This window comes from Anomaloglossus baeobatrachus, chromosome 5, assembly GCF_048569485.1.
Source record: "Anomaloglossus baeobatrachus isolate aAnoBae1 chromosome 5, aAnoBae1.hap1, whole genome shotgun sequence".
Classification (NCBI taxonomy): Eukaryota; Metazoa; Chordata; class Amphibia; order Anura; family Aromobatidae; genus Anomaloglossus; species Anomaloglossus baeobatrachus.
This window is the reverse complement of record NC_134357.1, coordinates 302,691,189-302,714,365: the sequence shown is the minus strand read 5'-3', so window position 1 is coordinate 302,714,365 and position 23,177 is coordinate 302,691,189. Positions and strand designations below refer to the sequence as shown.

The window sequence follows — 23,177 nt, the reverse complement described above, 5'->3', positions numbered from 1 at the left end:
GAAAGGGATCCGTTTTCCCTCAGCAGCCAGCTTTTAGCACTGCCCCGTCTAGCCTGCCTTTAATACCCATGGGGGCTAATAATACAAGCCAGAGTTCTTCTGGCTCTAGTAGTGCCTCAGCAGAGATAAGAGCAATGCCTGAACCTGCCCCTGTAGTTCAGAGGGGGGGAGGAGAGGGCCCCCAAAATGTTACAACAGTGGAGGGCCAGTTAGTTCTGTGGCCCCCATCTGATCAGACACCGCCACCATCTCAGCCGAGCCAGCCTTTATATATTGCCCCACCAGGTCCAGGCTTAGCTTCTCAGCTGAATCCCTTTAGTGTGCAGGTACCTACTCAGTTGGCAGCTTATGTAAGGGGGGATGGGGCTAGTTCGCCACTTGTCCTGCAGAATAGCCACCTACAGATGAGGGCGGGGGTGGTTAGTGGAGCCTACCAGAGCATATCACGGTCACGTGCTGGGACCCCGGCCACGGCTATTGCGGATGGTGCGGGCAGCCATCGTGGTCGGGATTCATCATCATCATCATCCGATGAGCAGCGAGCGCGTCGGCGCAGCAGGCGTCGCCACAGCAGCCGTCGCCACGGCAGATCCAGGTCCAGGCGGCGTAGCCGGCGTTCTAGGTCCTCGCGCTGGCGTTCCCCCTCTTCCTCAGACGCATCCCCGGAGACTTCGCACAGGGGACGAAGATCATCAACGGCGACAGCTGTCCATCGAGTGGACGTGGGTCCGACGTCCGGTGAGCATCTCCAGGAGCTGGGGAATACAGTTCCTACGACACATGGTGAGTACCCTTATGTGGGTGTCTGGAACGGGGTGGGGACCACCGGGGCCGAGTCCAGGGATCTGACCCAAGGACATAAGATCTTTTTGAACCCAAAATTGTTACAGCATCCCGAGCCTAAACCGACCCTCCCCTGTCCGGATCTTTACAAAGATGGGCTTTTTTGTGGGGTTCCTCCCCTTGGTTCCCACCTTGAAGCACAAGTGAAAGAGCTGATTTGGGCCAACAGCTACGTCGATATTTGGTCGTTAATATCGACTGACCAGCATTCGATAGACCGGGAGCGCCGGCTGGGTGAAAAAATTTACGATCGAAAGCCAAAGGTCGCTAAGACCATAAATAATTGGTTGCAGGCTTTCTCCGTTTTAGGATGCGTTATGGGTCAACGGCACCCGGAAAGGTGCTCAGAACTGTTTACTTATATGGACAGCATTTACAGCTCATATAAGTCCCATGGAGGGTCTGCGTGGTGGAAATACGATGAGGATTTCCGCCGACGCTTAGGCCTTCAGCCTCACCTGGGTTGGGGTGTCAAGGCTACTGACTCTTGGCTCCGCCTGATGATGGCTCAGAGGGCTATCCAGCCCTTTTCCGGGGCGGCCGCTGTGCCCGGATCTCACACGGGTGCGGTGGCCGTCCGCCGACCGGGAACATGTTGGTTATTTAACGACGGGTTCTGCAAGTACCACACCCTGTGCAAATACAAGCACGAATGCTCGGCGTGCGGCGGACCTCACACTGCTTCAAAATGCAACAGATCTGCCCAAAAAGTTCAGGGAACAAAACCCGGTACCCAGGAACACCGGGACCCCAGTGAGCGTCACCAGGATGGGGCCGTGGTTAAACAGGTACCCCAATAAGGAGGCAGCAGCCCAAATCAGATTCGGTTTTTCTTTCGGTTTTTTCATACCTTTCCTTTTTTCTAAGCTACCCTCGTTATCCCCCAACCTAAAATCGGCCAGGGAAAATCCGGAGGTCATTCGGTCAAAAGTGTTTAAGGAGGTTGCTTTAGGGCGTTTCCGAGGCCCGTTTAAGGCCCCTCCCTTCAGCAATCTTCGTGTGTCTCCTCTGGGGGTTGTCCCCAAAAAGGAGGAGGGGCAGTTCCGCCTCATTCACCATCTTTCCTATCCCAAGGGCAGGTCTGTGAATGACGGTATACCCGAGGAAGACTCGGCGGTCCATTACGTGTCTTTCGACAAGGCGGTAGAGTTGGTCAGGCGGGCCGGCAGGGGTGCCCTATTGGCCAAATCTGATATAGAGTCGGCTTTCCGCCTCTTGCCGGTTCATCCAGATTGCCACCACCTTCTGGGGGCTATGCTGGATGGCGAGTATTACTTTGACACCTGCCTTCCCATGGGTTGTTCCATCTCTTGCCAGTATTTTGAAATGTTTAGCTCTTTCCTAGAATGGGCTGCCCGCCGGGAGACAGGTTCCGCTGGAATAACCCACTATCTGGATGATTTCTTATTTGTCGGCCCCGCCTCCTCCCCTTCATGTCAACTGGTTTTGGACCGCTTTCAGTCCTTGATGGGACTGTTTGGGGTCCCCCTTTCACAAGAAAAAACCATTGGCCCTGTCACTGTCCTGTCTTTTCTGGGTATAATCATCGACACCGACGCAATGGAGTTCAGGCTCCCCCCAGAAAAAATCAGCGGCCTGGTTAACCTTATTTCGGCGGTCATCTCGGTCGGAAAAGTCACTCTAGTGCAAATGCAGTCACTATTGGGCTCCCTCAACTTTGCCTGCAAAGTTATGCCGATGGGCAGGATATTTTCCAGGCGCCTTTCCTTGGCCACCCGGGGGGCTCGGCTGCCACACCATAGAATCAGAATAACAACCCCGCTGAAGAATGACCTAGCGGTATGGCAGAAATTTTTGAGCACTTATAATGGCCGCACTTACTTTCAAGATGAGGAATGTACAAACTCCGAAGTCGAGCTTTTTTCGGATGCCGCAGGCTCTTACGGATTCGGGGTTATCTTTGGCACACAGTGGTGTGCTGACAAATGGCCAGAACCCTGGGTACAGTGGGCATGGACTGGCAACCTCACCCTGCTTGAGCTTTTCCCCATAGCGGTCGCGGTCGAACTCTGGGGGGAGGCATTGAGGAATAAGCGTATCGTTTTCTGGTGTGACAATGCCAGCGTGGTGCATGCCATCAATCACCTGTCCGCTTCTTCCCCCCCGGTCATCAGCCTGATTAGATTTTTGGTTTTAAAGTGCCTATCTGTAAACGCCTGGTTCAAAGCAAAGCATGTTCCTGGCTGCCGCAACAATATGGCTGACGCCCTGTCGCGTTTTCAATTTCAGAGATTCAGGGAGCTGCATCCGTCATCGGAGGTGCAAGGTTTGGAATGTCCAGCATGGATGTGGGATGTCCCGCTCAGCTGATCCCGATGATCCATTCCTCAGTGGCCCCATCGACTTGGAGGGCCTACGGTAAGGCGTGGAGTGATTGGTGTGAGTCTGTGGGGGAAATCCCTGGCATTCCGTCGAGCGAAATTCTATTACAGCTTACTCTGAAGTATTTGGTGTCTCTGAACAACCGACGGGCATCAGGGGCGGTAACACGCAACCGGCTGTCGGGCATAGCATTCCATTTTAAACTTAGGAACTGGCCAGACGTTACTAAGTCCTTTTTGGTGCACCAAGTCCTGAAGGGTTGGAGGAGGAGCGACGTAAGGGTTGACCACAGAAGGCCCATTTCGTTCAAGCTGCTGTCCGATTTAATCAATGGCGCTAAGACCCTGTGTAACACTTCATACGAGTCTACCCTGTTTTCTGCGGCTTTTGGAACCGCTTTTTTCGGGGCCCTTCGGGTCAGTGAACTAGTTCCTAAGACGCGGGAAGCCACTGGTGGACTGCGACGGGATGACGTTTTGGTATGCGGCGACGGGCTGCGAGTACGCTTGCGAAAAACTAAGACTGATCAGGAGGGTAGGGGCACATGGTTTCCACTGTTTTCCATTATAGGCCCAGAGTGCCCTAGGGCCCTGGTTAGGGCTTTTTTGGCGGTCAGAGCCGATGGTCCCCAATTTTTGACACATGAGGATGGTTCCCCCCTTTTGGCGGGGCAGTTCTTAAATTTCATGAGACGCATTTTGGTTTCCCTCGGATTGCCAGCAGCGGAATTTGGCACTCATTCGTTCCGTATCGGGGCCGCCACTGAGGCTTCACGGGCCGGCATGCAAGATCTGGAAATCCAGCGGGTCGGTAGATGGCACTCTAAGTGCTTCATGAGATATATATGCCCCGAGTTAGTCTTAGAAACGGGCTCCGCAGTTTGAGCCTTTGAATAGGTGCAGTTACCTGTTTTTATTTGTTTGCCGTGGTTTGACATTGTTTTCCTTTCAGATACAAGCCGTCCTAGCGTATGGATCCTAGGTCATTCGTTTGTGTACTGGGCAGCTCGGAGAGCGGACTCTCGTCCTGGTGGCCGGTCCTTAGGTTTACTCGACATCGACGTCAATTGGAGAGGTATCAGGGGCCTGGCTTGGCCACAAGTTCTACCGGAGGTGGTCAAAATAGCAAGGATGGTCTCCTCCCCAGTGGTTTTGGTGGTACATGCCGGAGGTAACGACCTGGTCTCCTTCCCGTTGGCTGAGTTACTGACCCTCATGCGGTCAGATATGGACAAGTTCCCCTGCTTCTTCCCACAAATGAAGCTGGTTTGGTCTGAAGTAATTCCTCGGCTAGTTTGGCATGGCGCTAGGGAAGGCCTCGCCATAGAGAGAACCCGGCGAACGCTGAATCAGCGTATCTCCAAATTCATTCGTTTTAAAAATGGGGTGGTCGTCCGACATCACCAGCTGGAGGGTGATAATGCGGCTTATCTGCGTGCGGATGGAGTACATTTGAATGATAGCGGGCAGGATGTGTTCATGGCAGGAATCCGTGAGGGTGTAGTTCAAGCGCTCCAGTCGCTGGTGGGTGGGGTCGCAGCTCGTTGAGACTTGACTGCTCCTTGGCGGAAGGGGTTGAAAATAAGGAAAAATGGAGGCGAAATACCCGCACCGGACGGCCGGATGGCGGTACTTTACCTAAACCCCTGGTATATGGGCTGGTTTTTAATGCCCCGTTTTGGAGAGCTGTGACCATAATTTATCCCAAAAGATGAGAGCATTGTTTTCCCTTGACTCTCCAAATACAAAGTTAAATAAATATGTTTGTTTAAAAGAAAAAATTGTGTCGTGGTTTCTCTTAAAGGGGAGGATTATGTGCTGGGGTCCTGGCAGTCTGTGGGGCACTGCAGCCCGAATGTGGATGCTGCCCCCTGACTGCTGGCCCTCTCCCCCGTGGTAATTGGTTCGCCCCCTTTAAGAGATCCCTCGACATTGCCACTCCCCCTGAGGCGTCATCGGATCCCCCATCCCGCAGCTTACTGCGCAGGAGCAGTGGTTTCTCCAGCCACTCTTACCCAGGACCCGGACCAGTTTCCCGCCCACCCTCCCCTTGGTTTTGGTTTTCTGGTTTAAGGAAATGTGGATTTCGGTTGTTGGTATTTTAAGTCACAGCAGGCGGAAGGGGTTGAAAATAAGGAAAAATGGAGGCGAAATACCCGCACCGGACGGCCGGATGGCGGTACTTTACCTAAACCCCTGGTATATGGGCTGGTTTTTAATGCCCCGTTTTGGAGAGCTGTGACCATAATTTATCCCAAAAGATGAGAGCATTGTTTTCCCTTGACTCTCCAAATACAAAGTTAAATAAATATGTTTGTTTAAAAGAAAAAATTGTGTCGTGGTTTCTCTTAAAGGGGAGGATTATGTGCTGGGGTCCTGGCAGTCTTGTTATTATTGGTGTGTTTATATGCATGTATAGTTATTCAATTTTTAGAGCCATTACAACAAAAAAAAAAAAAAAAAGAGAAAAGAAAGGATTGGAGGAAGTGTCGTGTATAAAATAATAATAATAAAAAAAAAAAAAAAAACCGAAACAAAAGAGATTTCTATGTGGATTGTGATGTATATTGTCATTTGGGGTTCTTGGAAGTGGGTGAATAAGATGGGGGTAATGTGGGAATATATGTATATGATGTGTATGATGTATATGTGTATGGTCAGCATAAATAATGGGGATTATGTCCTTTGTCACAGCAGCGGGGGTTAGGTCTGGTCCAGAGGAGCTCTAATTGTTACTGGTGTTTGGATGGAGAGCCACTGGAGAAGGTACAGTGGCTCGGTTACTGGTGACCTGCAGGTACAAGGTTGTCTGCAGGGAGGAGGTATTGCTCCGTTGGTGATCAATGCCTTATATGCCTTATATATGGGTCAGGGTTGTTGCCAAGGATTATATATTAAGGAGTTGATGGTTGCCAGGGAGTCACAGGTGGCTATAGTGCCCCAGGTGATAGGTAATTGAAAGTACGGGTGTTTTTGGTTTGGGTAAGGGTATTACTCCTTTGGTGACTTTTACCTCATTTAAATATGGGACCATTGTTATGGTCAGTGATCCATTTTGGTGAAATGGTAATCGCAGGAGGAGTCACTGGTTGGGGTCATGGTTCTGGATCCAAGTGCAGTGCAAGCACGTGGTTCTGCAAGGCATAGGGGTTTTGATCCGTAGGTGATTAATACCTCTTATCTCTGGGCTAGTTGCAGCCGGGGATGTTGTTGGATTAAAGTCGCTAATGGGCTTTAAGGTTTTGAGGTCACAGTTACTGTCATGCACATGGGGGATTGATCCGTAGGTGATTGATGCCTCATATCTCTGGGCTGGAGGTTGCAGCCGGGGATAATATTGAGTTGGAGGTAAAGAGGAATGTAAGGTTTTGAGACACGGTTGATACTTGATGCTACTTGGGGGGGTTTTAATCCGTAGGTGATTAATGCCCCCATCTCTGGGTCGGTGTGTTGCGGCCAGGGATCGTGTTTCTGACGGTTGTGTGATTTGAAGGGTCACTTGTAGGATATAGTGGCTTTGGTTACAGGGATCTTGCAGGCATGGGGTCCTGCAAGGTTGGGGTATTGATCCGTAGGTGATTAATGCCTCGTATCTCTGGGTCGGTGTGTTGCGGCCAGGGATCGTGTTTTTCTGACGGTTTGTGTGATTGAAGAGTCACTTGCGGAATACAGTGGCTTTGGTTACAGGGATCTTGCAGGCATGGGGTCCTGCAAGGTTGGGGTATTGATCCGTAGGTGATTAATGCCTCGTATCTCTGGGTCGGTGTGTTGCGGTCAGGGATTGTGTTCTGGTGGTGGAGTATGGCTTCTGGACCGGACTTATGGCGGGGGTAGGTCTGGTCCAGAGGCGTTTTAACGGATAATGTTATTTGATTGGAGAGTCACTTGTAGGATATAGTGGCTCCGGTTACAAGGATCTTGCAGGCATGGGTCCTGCAAGGTGGGGGGTATTGATCCGTAGGTGATTCATACCTCATCTCCGGCCCGGTGTGTGTTGCGGCCAGGGATCATATTTTGGTGGTGGAAGGTGGTTTCTGGACCGGGCCTACCCAGGGTTACGTATTGTATTACGTACTGTATTATTATTATTATGGTATTACCTATTGTTAAATGTTGGGGACGCCCGTTGGACGGCGCCCCCTTGTGTTAGTGTGTAAACAATAGGCAATAAAGGGCTGCTGTGGCCATTTTTTACCAAGTCGCAAGCAGTGTCCGTGTATTATTGATACCGGGTAAGGGTAATTGGGAATAATATAGGAATCAACGACCGGAAAATCCCTCCTGGAAATGTCATGACTTTTTTTTTTAGGTCAAAGTTCTCAATTAACTTGTTTGTCCTATGTATTTTAAAAGTTGCTATGTACTGCATATCTGGAGGCATTTTTACGTTTACATACTGTGCAATTAATCTTGGAGTGTATGGTTTTTGCCAATGCTCCCGAAAAAAAGGGGTGGCTTACTGGACTTCTAGAAAGTTTGGCAAATGTCCCTGTTGCCACAAACCCTCCAAAATGCCCTATTACAAAGGTATTCTTACTTAAAGTAACCTGTCACATGGAAAAGTGGTATTAACCTGCAGATATGGGTTTAATCGGCAGGTTAGTAGCATTCTGAACCTGCCCGATGCCTGCTTATTAAAGGGAACCAATCAGCAGGATTTTTGTATATAACCTAAAGCCAGTGCTATACTGGCACTATCAGGTTGATTCTCTACATACCTGTAGTGGTCACCTGGGATGTTCAGGTTTTGAAATCCAAGAAAGTAAAGTTTATAAAATCTGCAGCTTCTTGAGTGACAGCAGCTGAGGATCAGATAATATCTGGGGAGTATTCATACTTATCCCCTCCTCCTGTTAGAATTAGCATAAGTATTATACCATCGATTTTACTTTTCACTAGTAAGGACCTGTGTGAAGTCATACCCATGTGACCAGAAGGCCTGTGTCTTTTGCAGGCTCACCTTCCTCTCCCCGTCCCCTTACGGTCGGGGTTCCTCAGGGTTCAGTCCTAGGCAATGAGGAAAGTAATCCAGGTGCAAATGGTATTTCTTTATTCATACATGAGCAAACAGTGCACAATTCAGTTCTAGGCCCCCTCCTTTTCTTTCTATACACTGCCCCTATTAGACAAACCATCAGCAGATTTGGTTTCCAGTACCATCTCTATGCTGATGACACCCAACTGTATACATCGTCTCCTAACATCACCCCTGTATTATTAAAAAATAGAGAAAAAGAAATTTTCAGCTCACCTGTAGCCTGGGCTGTGGAATCCAGCAAGTGCACGGTATCCACCGGCAGGTCCCAGCCGGTAATGCAGAGGTAAGAAGTTGAAGGAAGGATCCGGCACAAAAAAACTCCTTATAGTAAAAACATCGTAGCCTTTATTTTAAACATTAAAAACCAACATGTAGTGGAGACCCAAGATTGTATCTATAACGGGGGAGCTCCTTACTATAAGGAGTTTTTTTGTGCCGGATCCTTCCTACAACTTCTTACCTCATTATTAAAAAATACTAGCGATTATCTGTCCACTGTCTCTAACATCATATCCTCCCTCTATCTAAAACTGAACCTGTCAAAAACTGAACTTCCTCCCTCTCCCAACCTTCCCAAACCCAATATTACCATTTCTGTGTGTGGTTCTACCATTACGCCCCAGCAGTACGACTGCTGTCTTGCGGTTATATTTGACTCTGATCTCTCCTTTGCTCCCCACATTTGATCACTTGCTCGTTCATGTAACCTCCATCTCAAAAACATCTCTAGAATACGACCATTTCTTACCATTGACTCTGCAAAAATTCTTACTGTCTCTCTTATTCATTCTCGCCTTGATTACTATAATTCTTTACTAATTGGTCTCCCTTTTACTAAATCCTCCCCTCCCCAATCCATCCTGAATGCTGCAGCCATGATCATTTTCCTCTCCAACTGCTTCACTGATGCCTCTGCTCTGTGCCAGTCATTGCACTGGTTGCCCATCCACTACAGAGTCCAATATAAACATTACTTTCACCCACAAAGCGCTCCACAGATCTGCAACACCCTACATCTCCTCCCTCATCTCTGTCTATCACCCTACCCGTGACCTTTGTTCTGCTTATGACCTTAGACTGACATCCTCAAATAACACTGGGGAACGCAATTTTTTAGGATTTAGGTCAGACAACTGTTCTTAATTAATTTTTGGATGCTGAATCCAGAAATGATCTCAGTTTTTCTCTATTACGTCATGTTTTTGAACTATAGGATTTTTGTCTTCTCAAAAATATGTAAACTACTGTACCTAAAAAGTGTTTTGTTTTTTTTTTAAATAGTACAAATATGAACAAAAAATGAAATATATAAGAAATAGGTATGACAAATATGTTTTTTAACACTATCATGTTATATATACTTTTTCTGGAGTGTTTAACTTGAGGACAATCACGTTTGATGCTCCAGCAATAGTCAGCCATCATATGTACATCCCATCTACCCTGGTAACGGTCTTCCATAACCTTCAAATCTTGGTGAAATCGTTCACCTTGCTCATCGCTAACAGCACCAAGATTTTCCGGAAACTTGGCAAGATGGCAATGCAGAAAATGTAGTTTAATACTCATGTTGCAACTAAGCGCTTTGTAGCTGGAATAATTAAAAAACAAATGACGTAGGCTTCGCCCCATTTTTGTGTCCAGCCAGATACAACTAGGCAGCTGGGGATTGGAATCCGCAGCACAGGTTGGCCTGAGCTTTCTGGGCCCCACTGCTGCGAATTGCAGTCTGCAGCCGCCTCAGAAAATGGCACTTTCATAGAAGCGCCATCTTCTGGCGCTGTATCCAACTCTTCCAGCACCTGCCTGCTATACATGGCTAGCATACAAAAATATGGCGAAGCGCACGTCCTTTTTTTGTAGTTTTTTGGCAAAAAAAATAAAAAATGCTTCCCTGGATTTTCCATTGCCAGTGAAGGTAACACCAAGCAGTGAGGGTTAGCAGCCAGTAGCTGCTTGGATTACCCTTAGCTAGCAATACAAAAAATGCAGCGGGAGCCCATATATATATTTTTTAATTATTTATTTAAATAACTAAAAACAAAATGGGCTTCCCTGTATTTTTATTGCTGGACATCACAGTGCTGTAAAAATAAATCTTTAAAAAAAATGACGTAGCGCTCCGCGGTATTTTTGATTCTCAGCGCAGATAAAGCAGACAGCTATGGGTTGCCACCCCCATCTGCCTGCCGTTACCTTGGTTGGCAATCAAAATACAGGGAAGCCCATTAATTTTTTCTATTTAAAAAATAGTTAAAAAAAAAATGACGTTGGGTCCCCCCATTTTTGATAGCCAGCTAGGGTAAAGCAGATGGCAGTAGCCTGAATACCACAGCTGGCAGCTTTACCGTGGTTGGGGATCCAATGTGGAGGTCCCCCCAGGCTCTTTTTTTATAATTATTTTATAAATATTAATAATTACACAAAAAAAGTAGGGTCCCCCCCAAATTGGATCACCAGCCAAGGTAAAGCAGACAACTGTGGTCTGGTATTCTCAGGGTGGGAAGGTCCATAGTTATTGGGCCTTCACAGCCTAAAAATAGCAGGCCGCAGGCACCCCAGACGTGGCGCATCCACTAGATGCGCCAATCCTGGCGCTTCACCCCAGCTCATCCCGTGCCCTGGTGCAGTGGCAAACGGGGTAATAAATCGGGTTGATACTAGCTGTAAAGTCACCTGAGATCAAGCCCAGCAGTTTGTGATGTCATGGCGTCTATTAGATACCCAACATTATAAACTGTCAGTACTAACAAAAAAAAAATCGACAAAAGAAATGTATTTGAAAAAACAGTCTCCAAAACATTTCCTCTTTCACCAATTTATTGTAAGAAAAAAAATAAAGGGGTCCCACGACGACTCTGGACCGTCTAGAATATGGGGGGGAGACACTCAGGGAACATATCCCCCATTTTCTAGGAGTGCAGACCCTTCATGTGAGGAGTGTGGGTGCAATGAATCTGCACTCACTCTCCCCGGGTCCACAGCAGCAGAGTCCATGTCGTAATGGTTGCTACCAAAGCTGCAATGCCCTGCTCATGAGGTAAGGGCATGCCTAATCAGGAGAACTATTCTACATTTCCAAATATTGGTATTTGCTGATATTATTGCTATTCCACCTACTATATATTGGGGATAGGATCTTGGAGATGGAATACCCCTTTAAGTCCAGTTATCCAGCTGAATGAATACTTAACAATAGAGCTCGCTATTTAGATGTGTTTTCTTGTGGCGTATAACGGACTCTCATGTTTGGTAGTCGTTCAGCAGGGAAACTATAAAAGCAAATCCCTCCATTTGGAAATGTAGTATATAGCTCTCCTGATCAATTATGTTCCTTACCTCATGAGCAGGGTATTGCAGTAATAATAATAATTTATTCATTTATATAGCGTTATTAATTCCATAGCACTGTATGTCTTTGGAGTGTGGGAGGAAACCAGAGTACCCAGAGGAAACCCACGCAAACACGGGGAGAACATACAAACTCTTTGCAGATGGTGTCCTTGGTGAGAATTGAACCCGGGATCTCAGCGCTGCAAGACTGCAGTGCTAACCACTGAGCCACCGTGCCGCCCATTTAGCTTACAGATGCATAACCACCGCTCACTGTGTCTGAACACAGGAAGCTGAGCTGACAGCCGCTCGGTGCATGCGGCAGCGTCTATTGTGAAGGAGAGGGCCGTGGGGGGATCAACGCTGCACAGGTACCGTGGGACACCGTGGAACACCGGTGGGGTTATATGGGGTGACCTGGCAGGGCCTGGGGAGGAGTTTTCTGTCGCATGTGTCATGGAACATGTGACAGAAATCAGAGGAGTAGGGTGAATGCGGCCGGCGCGCTGCTGTGCGCGCGGCCATCTTGGATTTCTGGGAGGACATCAGGGGGGGCACTTTGGCGACACCGGGGGACCGGGGAGGAGATTTATCATGTTTGTTCATGCCAGATGGGAGATAAATAATTTTTTAACGGCGCTGTCATTTACTGTAACGTGATCATCGGTGTACAGTGTATACCTGTGATCACGTGAGCGGGGACCGGAAAAACCGTCCTGAATCATGATCTCCAGGGTCTCAGCTAGCCCTGAAACCCCGGAGATTTTCTGACGGTGGGGGGCGTTACTCACTTATTTCTGCCTGCTGTTTATAAACGGCAGATCAGAATAAGGCTACATTCACACGACCGATCCATTTTTGTGGTCTGCAAAAAACAGTCAGTTTTTTTTCACGGGTGCATCCGTGTGGCAGCCGTTTCCGTTCCGTAGACGGTCCGTATGTCATCTGTTTGTCATCTGTGTGCCTTCCGTTTTTTTTGTGTACTGCAAAAAAACTGAAGGAGGGAAAATACATAAATTTACCCAGGATCCTTAGCTTCAACCTACATGAGGCGGTCACATTCACTCCAGTGCCATTTTCTACTGCTTTTCACAGCGTAGAGCGCGCTGGGGATTTTCCTGTGCTTGTGCACTTCATATCAGTCTTTTCTGTCATTATAATGGCAGAAAGACACATAATGTCCCACTCTCCTGCATTTTGTAATTTTGCACCCTTTGGTGCCTTTCATGTGGCACTAAGGGGTGCTTAGCTTTGTATTTAGCCAAAAAAATGAAAAAAAAAAATGACGTAGGGTTTCCCCTATTTTTGTAGCCAGCTAGGGTAAAGCAGACGGCTGCAGCCTGCAGACCACAGCTGGCAGCCTCACCTTGGCTGGTAATCCAAAACTGAGGGCACCCCACGCTGTTATTTTAAATTAAATAAATAATTTAAAAAAAAAAAACACGTAGGGGTCCCCCCAAAATTGGATCACCAGCCAAGGTAATGCAGACAGCTGGGGTCTGATATTCTCAGACTAGGGAGGTCCATGGTTATTGGACTCTCCCCAGCCTAAAAATAGCAGGCCGCAGCCGCCCCAGAAGTGGCGCATCCATTAGATGCGCCAATCCTGGTGCTTCGCCCCAGCTCATCCCGTGCCCTCGTGGGGTGGCAAACGGGGTAATATATGGGGTTAATACCAGATGTGTAATGTCACCTGGCATCAAGCCCTGGGGTTTGTGAGGTCAGGTGTCTATCAGATACCCGACATCACAAACCCAGTCAGTAATAAAAACAAATAGACGACAAACACCTTTTTATTTGAAAAAACACTCCCCAATACATTCCCTTTTTAACCAATTTATTAGAAAGAAAAACAAATCCAGGTCTGGTGTAATCCAAGGTGTTGCCATGACGATCCACACTGTCCCAGTCAATGAAGAGCAGGATGTTCCCCATTGGCTGGGAGAGCAGAGCAGTGACCTGAGCTAACATCAATGGGTCAGCCCAGGTCACTGCAGGGGATGACAAGTGCTGCTGTCAGCGAGGTACATTACCTGCGCTGATCTCCTGCACTGCTGACAGCACCTGTCACTGAGTTCAATGACCGCCGCCTTCACAGCCAAGTATCGCGAGAGGCCCGTGATGTCACCGCTAGTCAGTCTCTGGTCGGAAGCGAGAGAAGGTGATGTGACAATCGGCGGCCATGGAGGACAGTGACAGCGCTGAGGTCGGGACTTCATCACCGCAGGTAAGCTGAGCGGGACCATGTGTCCAGAGTACCAGGAGGACGTCAGTGTCGTGGACTGCATGGCTGGGGACATGTGTGTGTGTGTGTGTGTGTGTGTGAGTGTGTGTGTACATGCCGCGTGCAGGAGGGGGCGGAGTGAGCTGAGCGGGGAAGTGTGGGCTTCCTGCACGTAACTAGGATAAACATCGGGTTACTAACCAAAGCGCTTTGCTTGGATACCCGATGTTTATCTTGGTTACCAGCTTCTGGCAGGCTGCCAGCGATGGCTCCTGCACACTGTAGCTGTAAAAAGCCCTGCTTTTTGCTGCTAGAACCGTTCTCGAACGTATCTAGAACTATCGAGCTTTAGCAAAAAGCTCGAGTTCTAGTTCGATCTAGAACAGCCCCCAAAATCACTCGAGCCGCGAACTGGAGAACCTCGAACCGCGAACCGCGCTCAACTCTAGTAATTACTTGCACGTGTATTTCCAAGAAAGTTCTTGACGACGTCTTTGAATGATAACCAAGCATTCTTCTCAAGATCTGACATAGTCCCGGTGAAATGTTCATCTTTGATGAGCTGTCGAATTTGTGGACCATCAAACACACCAGCCTTGATTTTTTCAATGGACAGTCCAGGAAGTGACAACATGATGTACTTAAAACAGTCGCCGTCAGTTGGCAATGCTTTTACAAATTGCTTCATGAGACCTAGTTTTATGTGCAGAGGTGGGAATAGTATATTCTTCCTGTCAACAAGTGGCTGATGTAGAATGTTAGGATCTCCAGGTTTAAGACCAAATCAGAAAGACATGGAACCCATAGGGTGTAGGGGCGACATGACAGCCCGGAGGGTAGGGAGTTGATGGGGTTAAACAGTGTTGGTTCGTTTAGGAATGAGGAAAAGAAAGTGATTGGTTAGGGGGTGGAGTGTGGTGGAAGGAAAGGAGGGAGCTTTATGGTGTATATAATAGGAGGTGGGAGTCAATTACCTCCTTTTGCACTTCCTGGATGACAGCTTGGACGGGCTGGGGAACCTCCATCATGATGTCCTGAGGAATCCTCGGATCTGGTCAGCATGGCGGTGCAGGGCGCCCAGGCAGTGCAGTCCCACACCCAGGCTGCCTGGGTGTCTCCTCGGCACCTTCCCCCCCCCCCTCTTTGCTGCAGTGCTGGCAGTTTCAGGACTCGCCGGGGTCTTTTGGGGAAGGTGGGGGTGAGTAGGACAACGTGAGAGCCCCAACTCCTGTGGGGACCCTCCGCAGCTGGGCGGGTGGCGGTAGCTTGCTGCACTCGCTCTGGCTGTCGGGAGGAATCTCCTGCAGGGCCGCGACGGCCGAAAAGGGGGCGTGTCCAGCCCGGGGGCCTACTTCCGGTGTGAGGCCTCAGCCTGGATTTTTGAGCGATGCGGCCGCTCCCGGCCGGGAGCGCGCCCAGCGGTGGTGGATGGACAACACCCCCCCCCTTCCCTCTGCGGGGGGGCCGGAGGACGGCTGCCTGCAGGGTCACCTCACCTGTGTGGCTGGATTATCGGGACCGGAGGACTGGGCGCAGCAGGCGGCGGCGAGGAGGAGACAGGAGGCGCCTGCAGGGTCACCTCACCTGTGTGGCTGGATTATCGGGACCGGAGGACTGGGCGCAGTAGGCGGCGGCGAGGAGGAGACAGGAGGCGCCTGCAGGGTCACCTCACCTGTGTGGCTGGATCATCGGGACTGGAGGACTGGGTGCAGCAGGTGGCGACGAGGAGGAGACATGAGGCCTGCTGTCTATACTGGAGCAGGCATTGGGACAAGGGTGCAGCTCTCATCAGTAGCGGCTTCCCCCAGGAGGGGAGTGCCCAGCATTGTGGAGGCGACAATCGGCCCAAACAGGGCATGTGGACATGGTGCTCCTGGCGTCAGGGGGCGAACCCGGCGGGATCAGCGACGGACGACTGGCGAAAAGGATGGTGACGGCTGATCTGAGGGCGTCCTCTGGAGGCAGCCTGGCGCGGTAATCAATTTAAGTTTCAGCCTTTTTGTAGTGGTGGGGGGACAGTCGCTATAGTGGAGTAGTGTCTGGAGATATGGGTAGCAGCTGGGGGGGTTTGGAGCATGTGGTTAGTTCATAGGTCGGTTAGTGCCGTGGTCCCTGGGGGGTGTGGGTTCATGTTCTGGAGGCCAAGGGCAGAGTTACGGACGGGGTGGTCTCATGGCAGCGGGGCCGTGAGGGTGCAGGTGGCGTCAGGTCCGGTGGTTACAGTTTCAGGTTGGGGATGGCGAGGTTTGGCGTTTGCCGCAGTTTAGGTCTTGTGAGACTTGGTTAAGGGTGCTGATGATTGCGGCACATGTGAGCGGGTGAGACTGCGCGGTTATTGAAGGTTTGCTGGGGTGTTTCATTATTAATCTTCTGATGCATGGTGGTTCTTATTGGTTGAATTATGGTGGGTAAGGTAAAGGGGCGAGGGGTCCCGCGGTACGGTGTGTGCGGGGAGTTTTCAGGGGGTTTTTGTGAGTGATGTGTAGGTGCGGGGCCCCGGTATAGCGCGAGGGTTGCTGTGGATAAGGGAATAAAGGTGAGCGGAAATGTAGGAGAAGGTGAGGTGTTGGTTGCTGTAATGGGTTTGTAGGTTTGCAACCGCATCAATGGTAACATGGGGTTAATTTGTGGCTAGTCAGCATGTTATCCCATTGTGGAGGTTGGTGCTGGCAGGAATGTTGAGTCCAGCGTGACTGAATTGGTGTTAATGTAGGTGCTGGGCAGCTTTGGGCTGCTGTGGGTGAACTCGGTTAATCAGCAATGGTGGGCTGTGGACGGAATAATGGAGTTCTTCGGACAGCCATGATTACGGGTGGGGACTATGCGGCGAGTTATGGTTTGGACTAGAGGATTGAGTACTTGTGGTGCATAGAGTGTAAGTCGGATAGCTTGGGGCCATCTGGTATTGTTGGGTGTTTTGCATGGGGAGACTCCTGGCATCTGTGGGCTGGTGGAGTCTATTTTATATTCATATACAATTTAAAAAAAAAAAAAAAAAAAAAAGGAATTCTTGGCCCGGTGGTAGGTATGGGCATCTGGGTAAGGGTTTGCTTAGGGAGTCGTGGTGCTCCGGTCTCACGGCACGAAAGTATTTGGTTTGAAGGTGCAGTTGTGCGTTACGGGAAAATAGTGGTACGCCCCTCGGTGGTCGGCTTTGAGCGGATACTATGGTGTGGCCAAGGTTATAATTTATCTTGTGGTGTAATATGAGAGCTCAAAGGGGGTTGTGTGTCACAAGGTTTTTCCTTGAGATCGAAAGGCCCGGACATGGTGTTTGGTAAAGTTGTGTCTCCTGATGCCCATAGTTGCATATGGAGTCAATCGGGCCAGTGGTGTGGCTGCAATTTTCCGGTGGGCATTGTAGTACAGGGAGCTTGTCGTGGTCCGGTTTGCGGAGGCAAGCGGACTATGCATTATGGTTGGAGGTGTTGTTGGGGACCTTGGGATCGAAGGAAATGCTTCAATATCTTCGCCTCAGTAAGGGGTACAGGGCGATGATTGCGGTTGTTTTGTTTTTTGAGGCCGTATTAATTTTGGGGTAGAGCATAGTTCCGTTAGGCCGTGTGGGCCTGATGTTGAAATTAAGTGGGCTTGATTTCGGATGAAGAAGGTCCATTAGTGTGGTAGTTGGGTATGTGGGAAGATTTGGGGATTTTCTGGGGAAGACAGCTCGAGCCTCTGTTGTTGTCAGAGGGTGTGTTGGCGGAATAAATTGGTCAGGGGAGACCGGTAGTGATATTTGGCTCTGGGAAAGCTGCAAGGTCAGCTGTAGGGGAAATTTCAAGGCTTTGGATTGCAGTCGTTTTACAGCGGGGTTTCACTTTAGCGGTTTCCTGGGAGAACTAGGTTTGGGGTGCGAAGTGACCCAGTAGCATAAGCAGTGTGAGTGTCATCCTGTTGATGTATTTCAACCCCAGTGGTGGTTTAATTCAGCTGGAGACAGGAGGAGGACTGACTGTACAGGGTGACTGTACAGTGGTTCTTTGGTCGGTACTGGGGAGGACGATGGTACAGTCGGTACTGCATTTAATTGGTTATAATAAGGCCAGCGCGGCATGGTGTGGATTCCGGTATAGTTTGGGAGCTTGTGGCATGGTGGGCCTGAGTGGCCGTCAGAGGGACCCGGTGGCTCCTGCCACTAAGGATTGCGGGGAGTGCGGTGCAGTAAGGTGGACTGGGTACGCTGGCTGGTGCATATATTGGATGCTCAGAGTTTAAGTGATGGATGGAAAGGTTTTAATGGTTGGTTTGGCTTGCAAGTTGGGGGAGCAAGCGTTGGGTGTGTGGGGGTCCAGGCCACGCAAGGTGTCACGTGGCCTGTTCTGTGGCGGGGGTAGGTCTGGTCCAGAGGCGGTTTAACGGATAATGTTGTTTGATTGGAGAGTCACTTGTAGGATATAGTGGCTCCGGTTACAAGGATCTTGCAGGCATGGGTCCTGCAAGGTGGGGGGTATTGATCCGTAGGTGATTCATACCTCATCTCCGGCCCGGTGTGGGTTGCGGCCAGGGATCATGTTTTGGTGGTGGAAGGTGGTTTCTGGACCGGGCCTACCCAGGGTTACGTATTGTATTACGTACTGTATTATTATTATTATTATAGTATTACCCCACGTCACCTCCTTCTATCTATTTCCTGCCTCAGGGCAAGATGGGAAGGAGGTGACGTGGGGTCAGCAGCACCGCGCTTGTGCAGAATGAAGGACGCCGAGGGGGAAAGCGCGGTCCCGCGATTATGGGCGGTTGCTTGGTAATAAACATCACAGCACCGCCCATAATCTAAAGCCTGTGCGCACGTCACCAGCGGTGACCCTGGGCACAGTGCTCATCCACGAGAGATGAGCACTGGGCATGCGCGGGGACCTGTGGAGCACTGGGCGGCGTCCACAGCTATGGAAATCAGCGATGGGGGACGGCCTAAAGCGGCAGGAGGCAGACTAACGGCCATCAGGCAGCCCGCCCCCGTGTCACATTTACAGAATCTGCATACAAAAAGGTACCACTTTATAAAGTCATTATTTTGGTCTCACAGGGGGCACAATAATAACAGGGACCTTTCTAGAATGCAGCCCAGGAGCTGCAGAGGGGGAATCTTTTATGTTTTGGGCGAAATGTCTGCTGACAGGTTCCCTTTAAAACCAATAAACAATTATAAGAATACTAAATTAAACCTAACCCATCCAGTTCATTCATTACCTTATTATTCAATGTGCTAACCTACATACACTTTCTAGACTACCCGATACGTTAGAATCGGGCCACCTTCTAGTTATTATAAATACCTATTAGCACTTTGAGTAAGTGGTTTGTATGTGGTATGCGTTTAGTGTATACACATTATTTTATGAGTGAAACATAAACAGGTCCTAGGATGCACACATCACAGAAGATGACAACGCAGTGGTAACTTAAACCAAAGATTATTAATTTTCTTAAAACTAACAATTTAGGGTACGGTATTCATGAAGGTAAATTATAGGAATGCGTTACCGTATATTTTACACTATGAATACATCGATTCTTGATATGAAGGTTACAATAACAATTTTAACAATATATTTCTATTACGCAAGTAAATAAACTGCTACCATTTGCAATGATGTCTTTGTCTGATACCTTAGTCCTTAGTACATCAGAGTCTGTCGGTGGGAAAGGGGTAGATACCGTAGTCACTTCATCAATTAATCCACTATGATGATCTTGGTACTGGCCCTAATGAGAGTTAGGCCACAAGTCTGTTACTGGTGAGCCCCCTCAGCGAAGCATTACTCTGGCCGCCTCCGTCTCCTGAAGCATGGCCCATACAGTTAGGTCCAGAAATATTTGGACAATGACACAAGTTTTGTTATTTTAGCTGTTTACAAAAACATATTCAGAAATACAATTATATATATAATATGGGCTGAAAGTGCACACTCCCAGCTGCAATATGAGAGTTTTCACATCCAAATCGGAGAAAGGGTTTAGGAATCATAGCTCTGTAATGCATAGCCTCCTCTTTTTAAAGGGACCAAAAGTAATTGGACAAGGGACTCTAAGGGCTGCAATTAACTCTGAAGTCGTCTCCCTCATTAACCTGTAATCAATAAAGTAGTTAAAAGGTCTGGGGTTGATTACAGGTGTGTGGTTTTGCATTTGGAAGCTGTTGCTGTGACCAGACAACATGCGGTCTAAGGAACTCTCAATTGAGGTGAAGCAGAACATCCTGAGGCTGAAAAAAAAAGAAAAAAATCCATCAGAGAGATAGCAGATATGCTTGGAGTAGCAAAATCAACAGTCGGGTACATTCTGAGAAAAAAGGAATTGACTGGTGAGCTTGGGAACTCAAAAAGGCCTGGGCGTCCACGGATGACAACAGTGGTGGATGATCGCCGCATACTTTCTTTGGTGAAGAAGAACCCGTTCACAACATCAACTGAGGTCCAGAACACTCTCAGTGAAGTAGGTGTATCTGTCTCTAAGTCAACAGTAAAGAAAAGACTCTATGAAAGTAAATACAAAGGGTTCACATCTAGATGCAAACCATTCATCAATTCCAAAAATAGACAGGCCAGAGTTAAATTTGCTTAAAAACACCTCATGAAGCCAGCTCAGTTCTGGAAAAGTATTCTATGGACAGATGAGACAAAGATCAACCTGTACCAGAATGATGGGAAGAAAAAAGTTTGGAGAAGAAAGGGAACGGCACATGATCCAAGGCACACCACATCCTCTGTAAAACATGGTGGAGGCAATGTGATGGCATGGGCATGCATGGCTTTCAATGGCACTGGGTCACTTGTGTTTATTGATGACATAACAGCAGACAAGAGTAGCCGGACGAATTCTGAAGTGTACCGGGATATACTTTCAGCCCAGATTCAGCCAAATACCGCAAAGTTGATCGGACGGCGTTTCATAGTACAAATGGACAATGACCCCAAGCATACAGCCAAAGCTACCCAGGAGTTCATGAGTGCAAAAAAGTGGAACATTCTGCATTGGCCAAGTCAATCATCAGATCTTAACCCAATTGAGCATGCATTTCACTTGCTCAAATCCAGACTTAAGACGGAAAGACCCACAAACAAGCAAGACCTGAAGGCTGCGGCTGTAAAGGCCTGGCAAAGCATTAAAAAGGAGGAAACCCAGCGTTTGGTGATGTCCATGGGTTCCAGACTTAAGGCAGTGATTGCCTCCAAAGGATTCGCAAGAAAATATTGAAAATAAAAATATTTTGTTTGGGTTTGGTTTATTTGTCCAATTACTTTTGACCTCCTAAAATGTGGAGTGTTTGTAAAGAAATGTGTACAATTCCTACAATTTCTATCAGATATTTTAGTTCAAACCTTCAAATTAAACGTTACAATCTGCACTTGAATTCTGTTGTAGAGGTTTCATTTCAAATCCAATGTGGTGGCATGCAGAGCCCAACTCGCGAAAATTGTGTCACTGTCCAAATATTTCTGGACCTAACTGTATGTACCGTAATGTACACCTCAGGTCACACTCACATGATTGTCCTTTTTCTCCTATCTGATTTCTCTGTTGCCCTCTGGTCAGCCGATCCTCTCTATTTGTCTGGTTAGCTGGTCCTCTTTATTTCTCTGGTCAGTCATTCCTCTCTATTGTTCTGGTCAGGTGATCCTCTCGATTCCTCTGGTCAGCTGATCTCGTCACACTTTGAAGTGTGGCGAGCACATTCAGACAAAAAGGAGTCTGATGTACAATGAAAAAAGCACCTAAACAACACCACAAACAAGGGGGGAACCCCGGGACATAATAACAATGGTGGGCCCTGGTGCTAGATAGAGGGTAGATGGACACCTCCTATCCTCACCTGTAGCTGTCCTTACTCTCCTAGCCAGTCCCTATACAGTCTCCGCAATCGTCGCTGAGCAGCACCCTGAGATCCCGGTAAACCCTATAGATGCCCTGACTAGTGAGAGGCCAGTGAGGTACACTAGACCCACAAGACAAGAGGGTAGGGGAGACAAACAGAGGAAAAACTGCAACACAAAAGGATGAAGTTTGACTTCTTGGAACGCTTCAACACAACTCCTTCCACCAAGGGGGCCAGTGTACAAATGAGTTTGTATCTTCAGCAGGGATTGCTGGGTAACACCTCTATTTAAACCTGAAGGGCTTGACTACAAAGCTTCTGCAGGTGAAGGACTCAGCTAGGGACTGCTGGAAAATCTGCCAACAACAAAACTGACATTAGCCAAAGGAAACAAAACCACATTTATATGTAGATAGCCAGATGGAGATGAGAGGCTTCAGCCCGAAAGCTGTCACTAGTCACCAAAAACAGGGAGATGACCTTGACAAGTCCTCTCTATTTGTCTGGTTAGCCAATCCTCTCTATTCCGCTGGTCAGTCATTCCTCTCTATTCCTCTGGCTAGGCGATCCTCTTATTTCCTCTGGTCAGCCAGTCCACTCTATTTCTTCTCTGCAGACTTCTCCTCTGCTAATCACTCCTTTCTACTTAAGGCTGAGACCCCACTTCATTGGTTTATGTCGTGCTGATGATTGCGGCTATCAGCCAAGCTCCTTCCTTCTCTGCACTCCTGGGTCTTTTATCATTAATAACTGAGATGCAGCTACCACTTGGTGTCTCCTGCTATCCTTTCCTTTCTGAAAACATGTTTTGCTTTACAGTTCCTACTGATACACTTCTTTCCCTTTCTTAAATCTTTGACCAGTAGATGGCAATTTTCGCTTGCAATCGCTCTACGTATTTAGCTGTGAGAATTTCTCACTTCTCCATCTCCTTGCACAATAGTCCTATGTATGAGTGGCATGTGTCCTATCTACATTTTTCCTAGTGGGCGGCATGTGTCAGTGGCAAGTGCCATATGTGTCCTGTTATCCCCTGAAATGTATCTTTTGTAGTATTACTTTCTCTTACAATCATCCATGTTTCATACTCTTTTTCAGATGAATCATCATGCCCCCGTGGAGGAAGGGTTTTCAAAGGTGACTTGCACTGCTATTGGTTGAGCCATGTGAAAGAGTCAGTGTTATCTGCTCGCAGCCGTTGTTCTTCAGTCCCTGGAGGTGATCTTGCATACATAACCTCAATGGATCAACTGTCCTTTGTACAAGAATCTTTTTCTGGGTAAGAAGCACAAGGAACAAAGATGATCGAATCAATCAATTGACGTTGAGTTAAAGAACCACTCCACTATTTGTATTTTTAGCCCTGCAGTGGCACTTTAAATGTAAGTCCCATTCTACCTGTCATATACTCACCTTCCAGCGGCTTCACCTTTTACTGACGCCACTAGAGTGCAACGGCGCCATTTAGTGACAGCAACTTCTGATTAGCCGGAAGCCACAAGTTACAGTATATCAAAAAAGTGAGTACACCCTGCACATTTTGTAAATATTTTTTTATATTTTTTCATGGGATAATAA

At 48.2% G+C, this 23,177-nt stretch overlaps 1 protein-coding gene across 1 annotated transcript in view; it reads left to right on the top strand.

The window, feature by feature from the left end:
* Nucleotides 1-23,177, top strand: part of LOC142312750 (polycystin-1-like) — a 258,417-nt gene that overhangs the window by 31,378 nt on the left and 203,862 nt on the right. Inside the window, exon 6 of the mRNA XM_075351738.1 lies at nt 22,698-22,878. Coding sequence (XP_075207853.1) covers nt 22,698-22,878 — 181 coding nt within the window. The remainder of the gene's footprint in view (nt 1-22,697; nt 22,879-23,177) is intronic.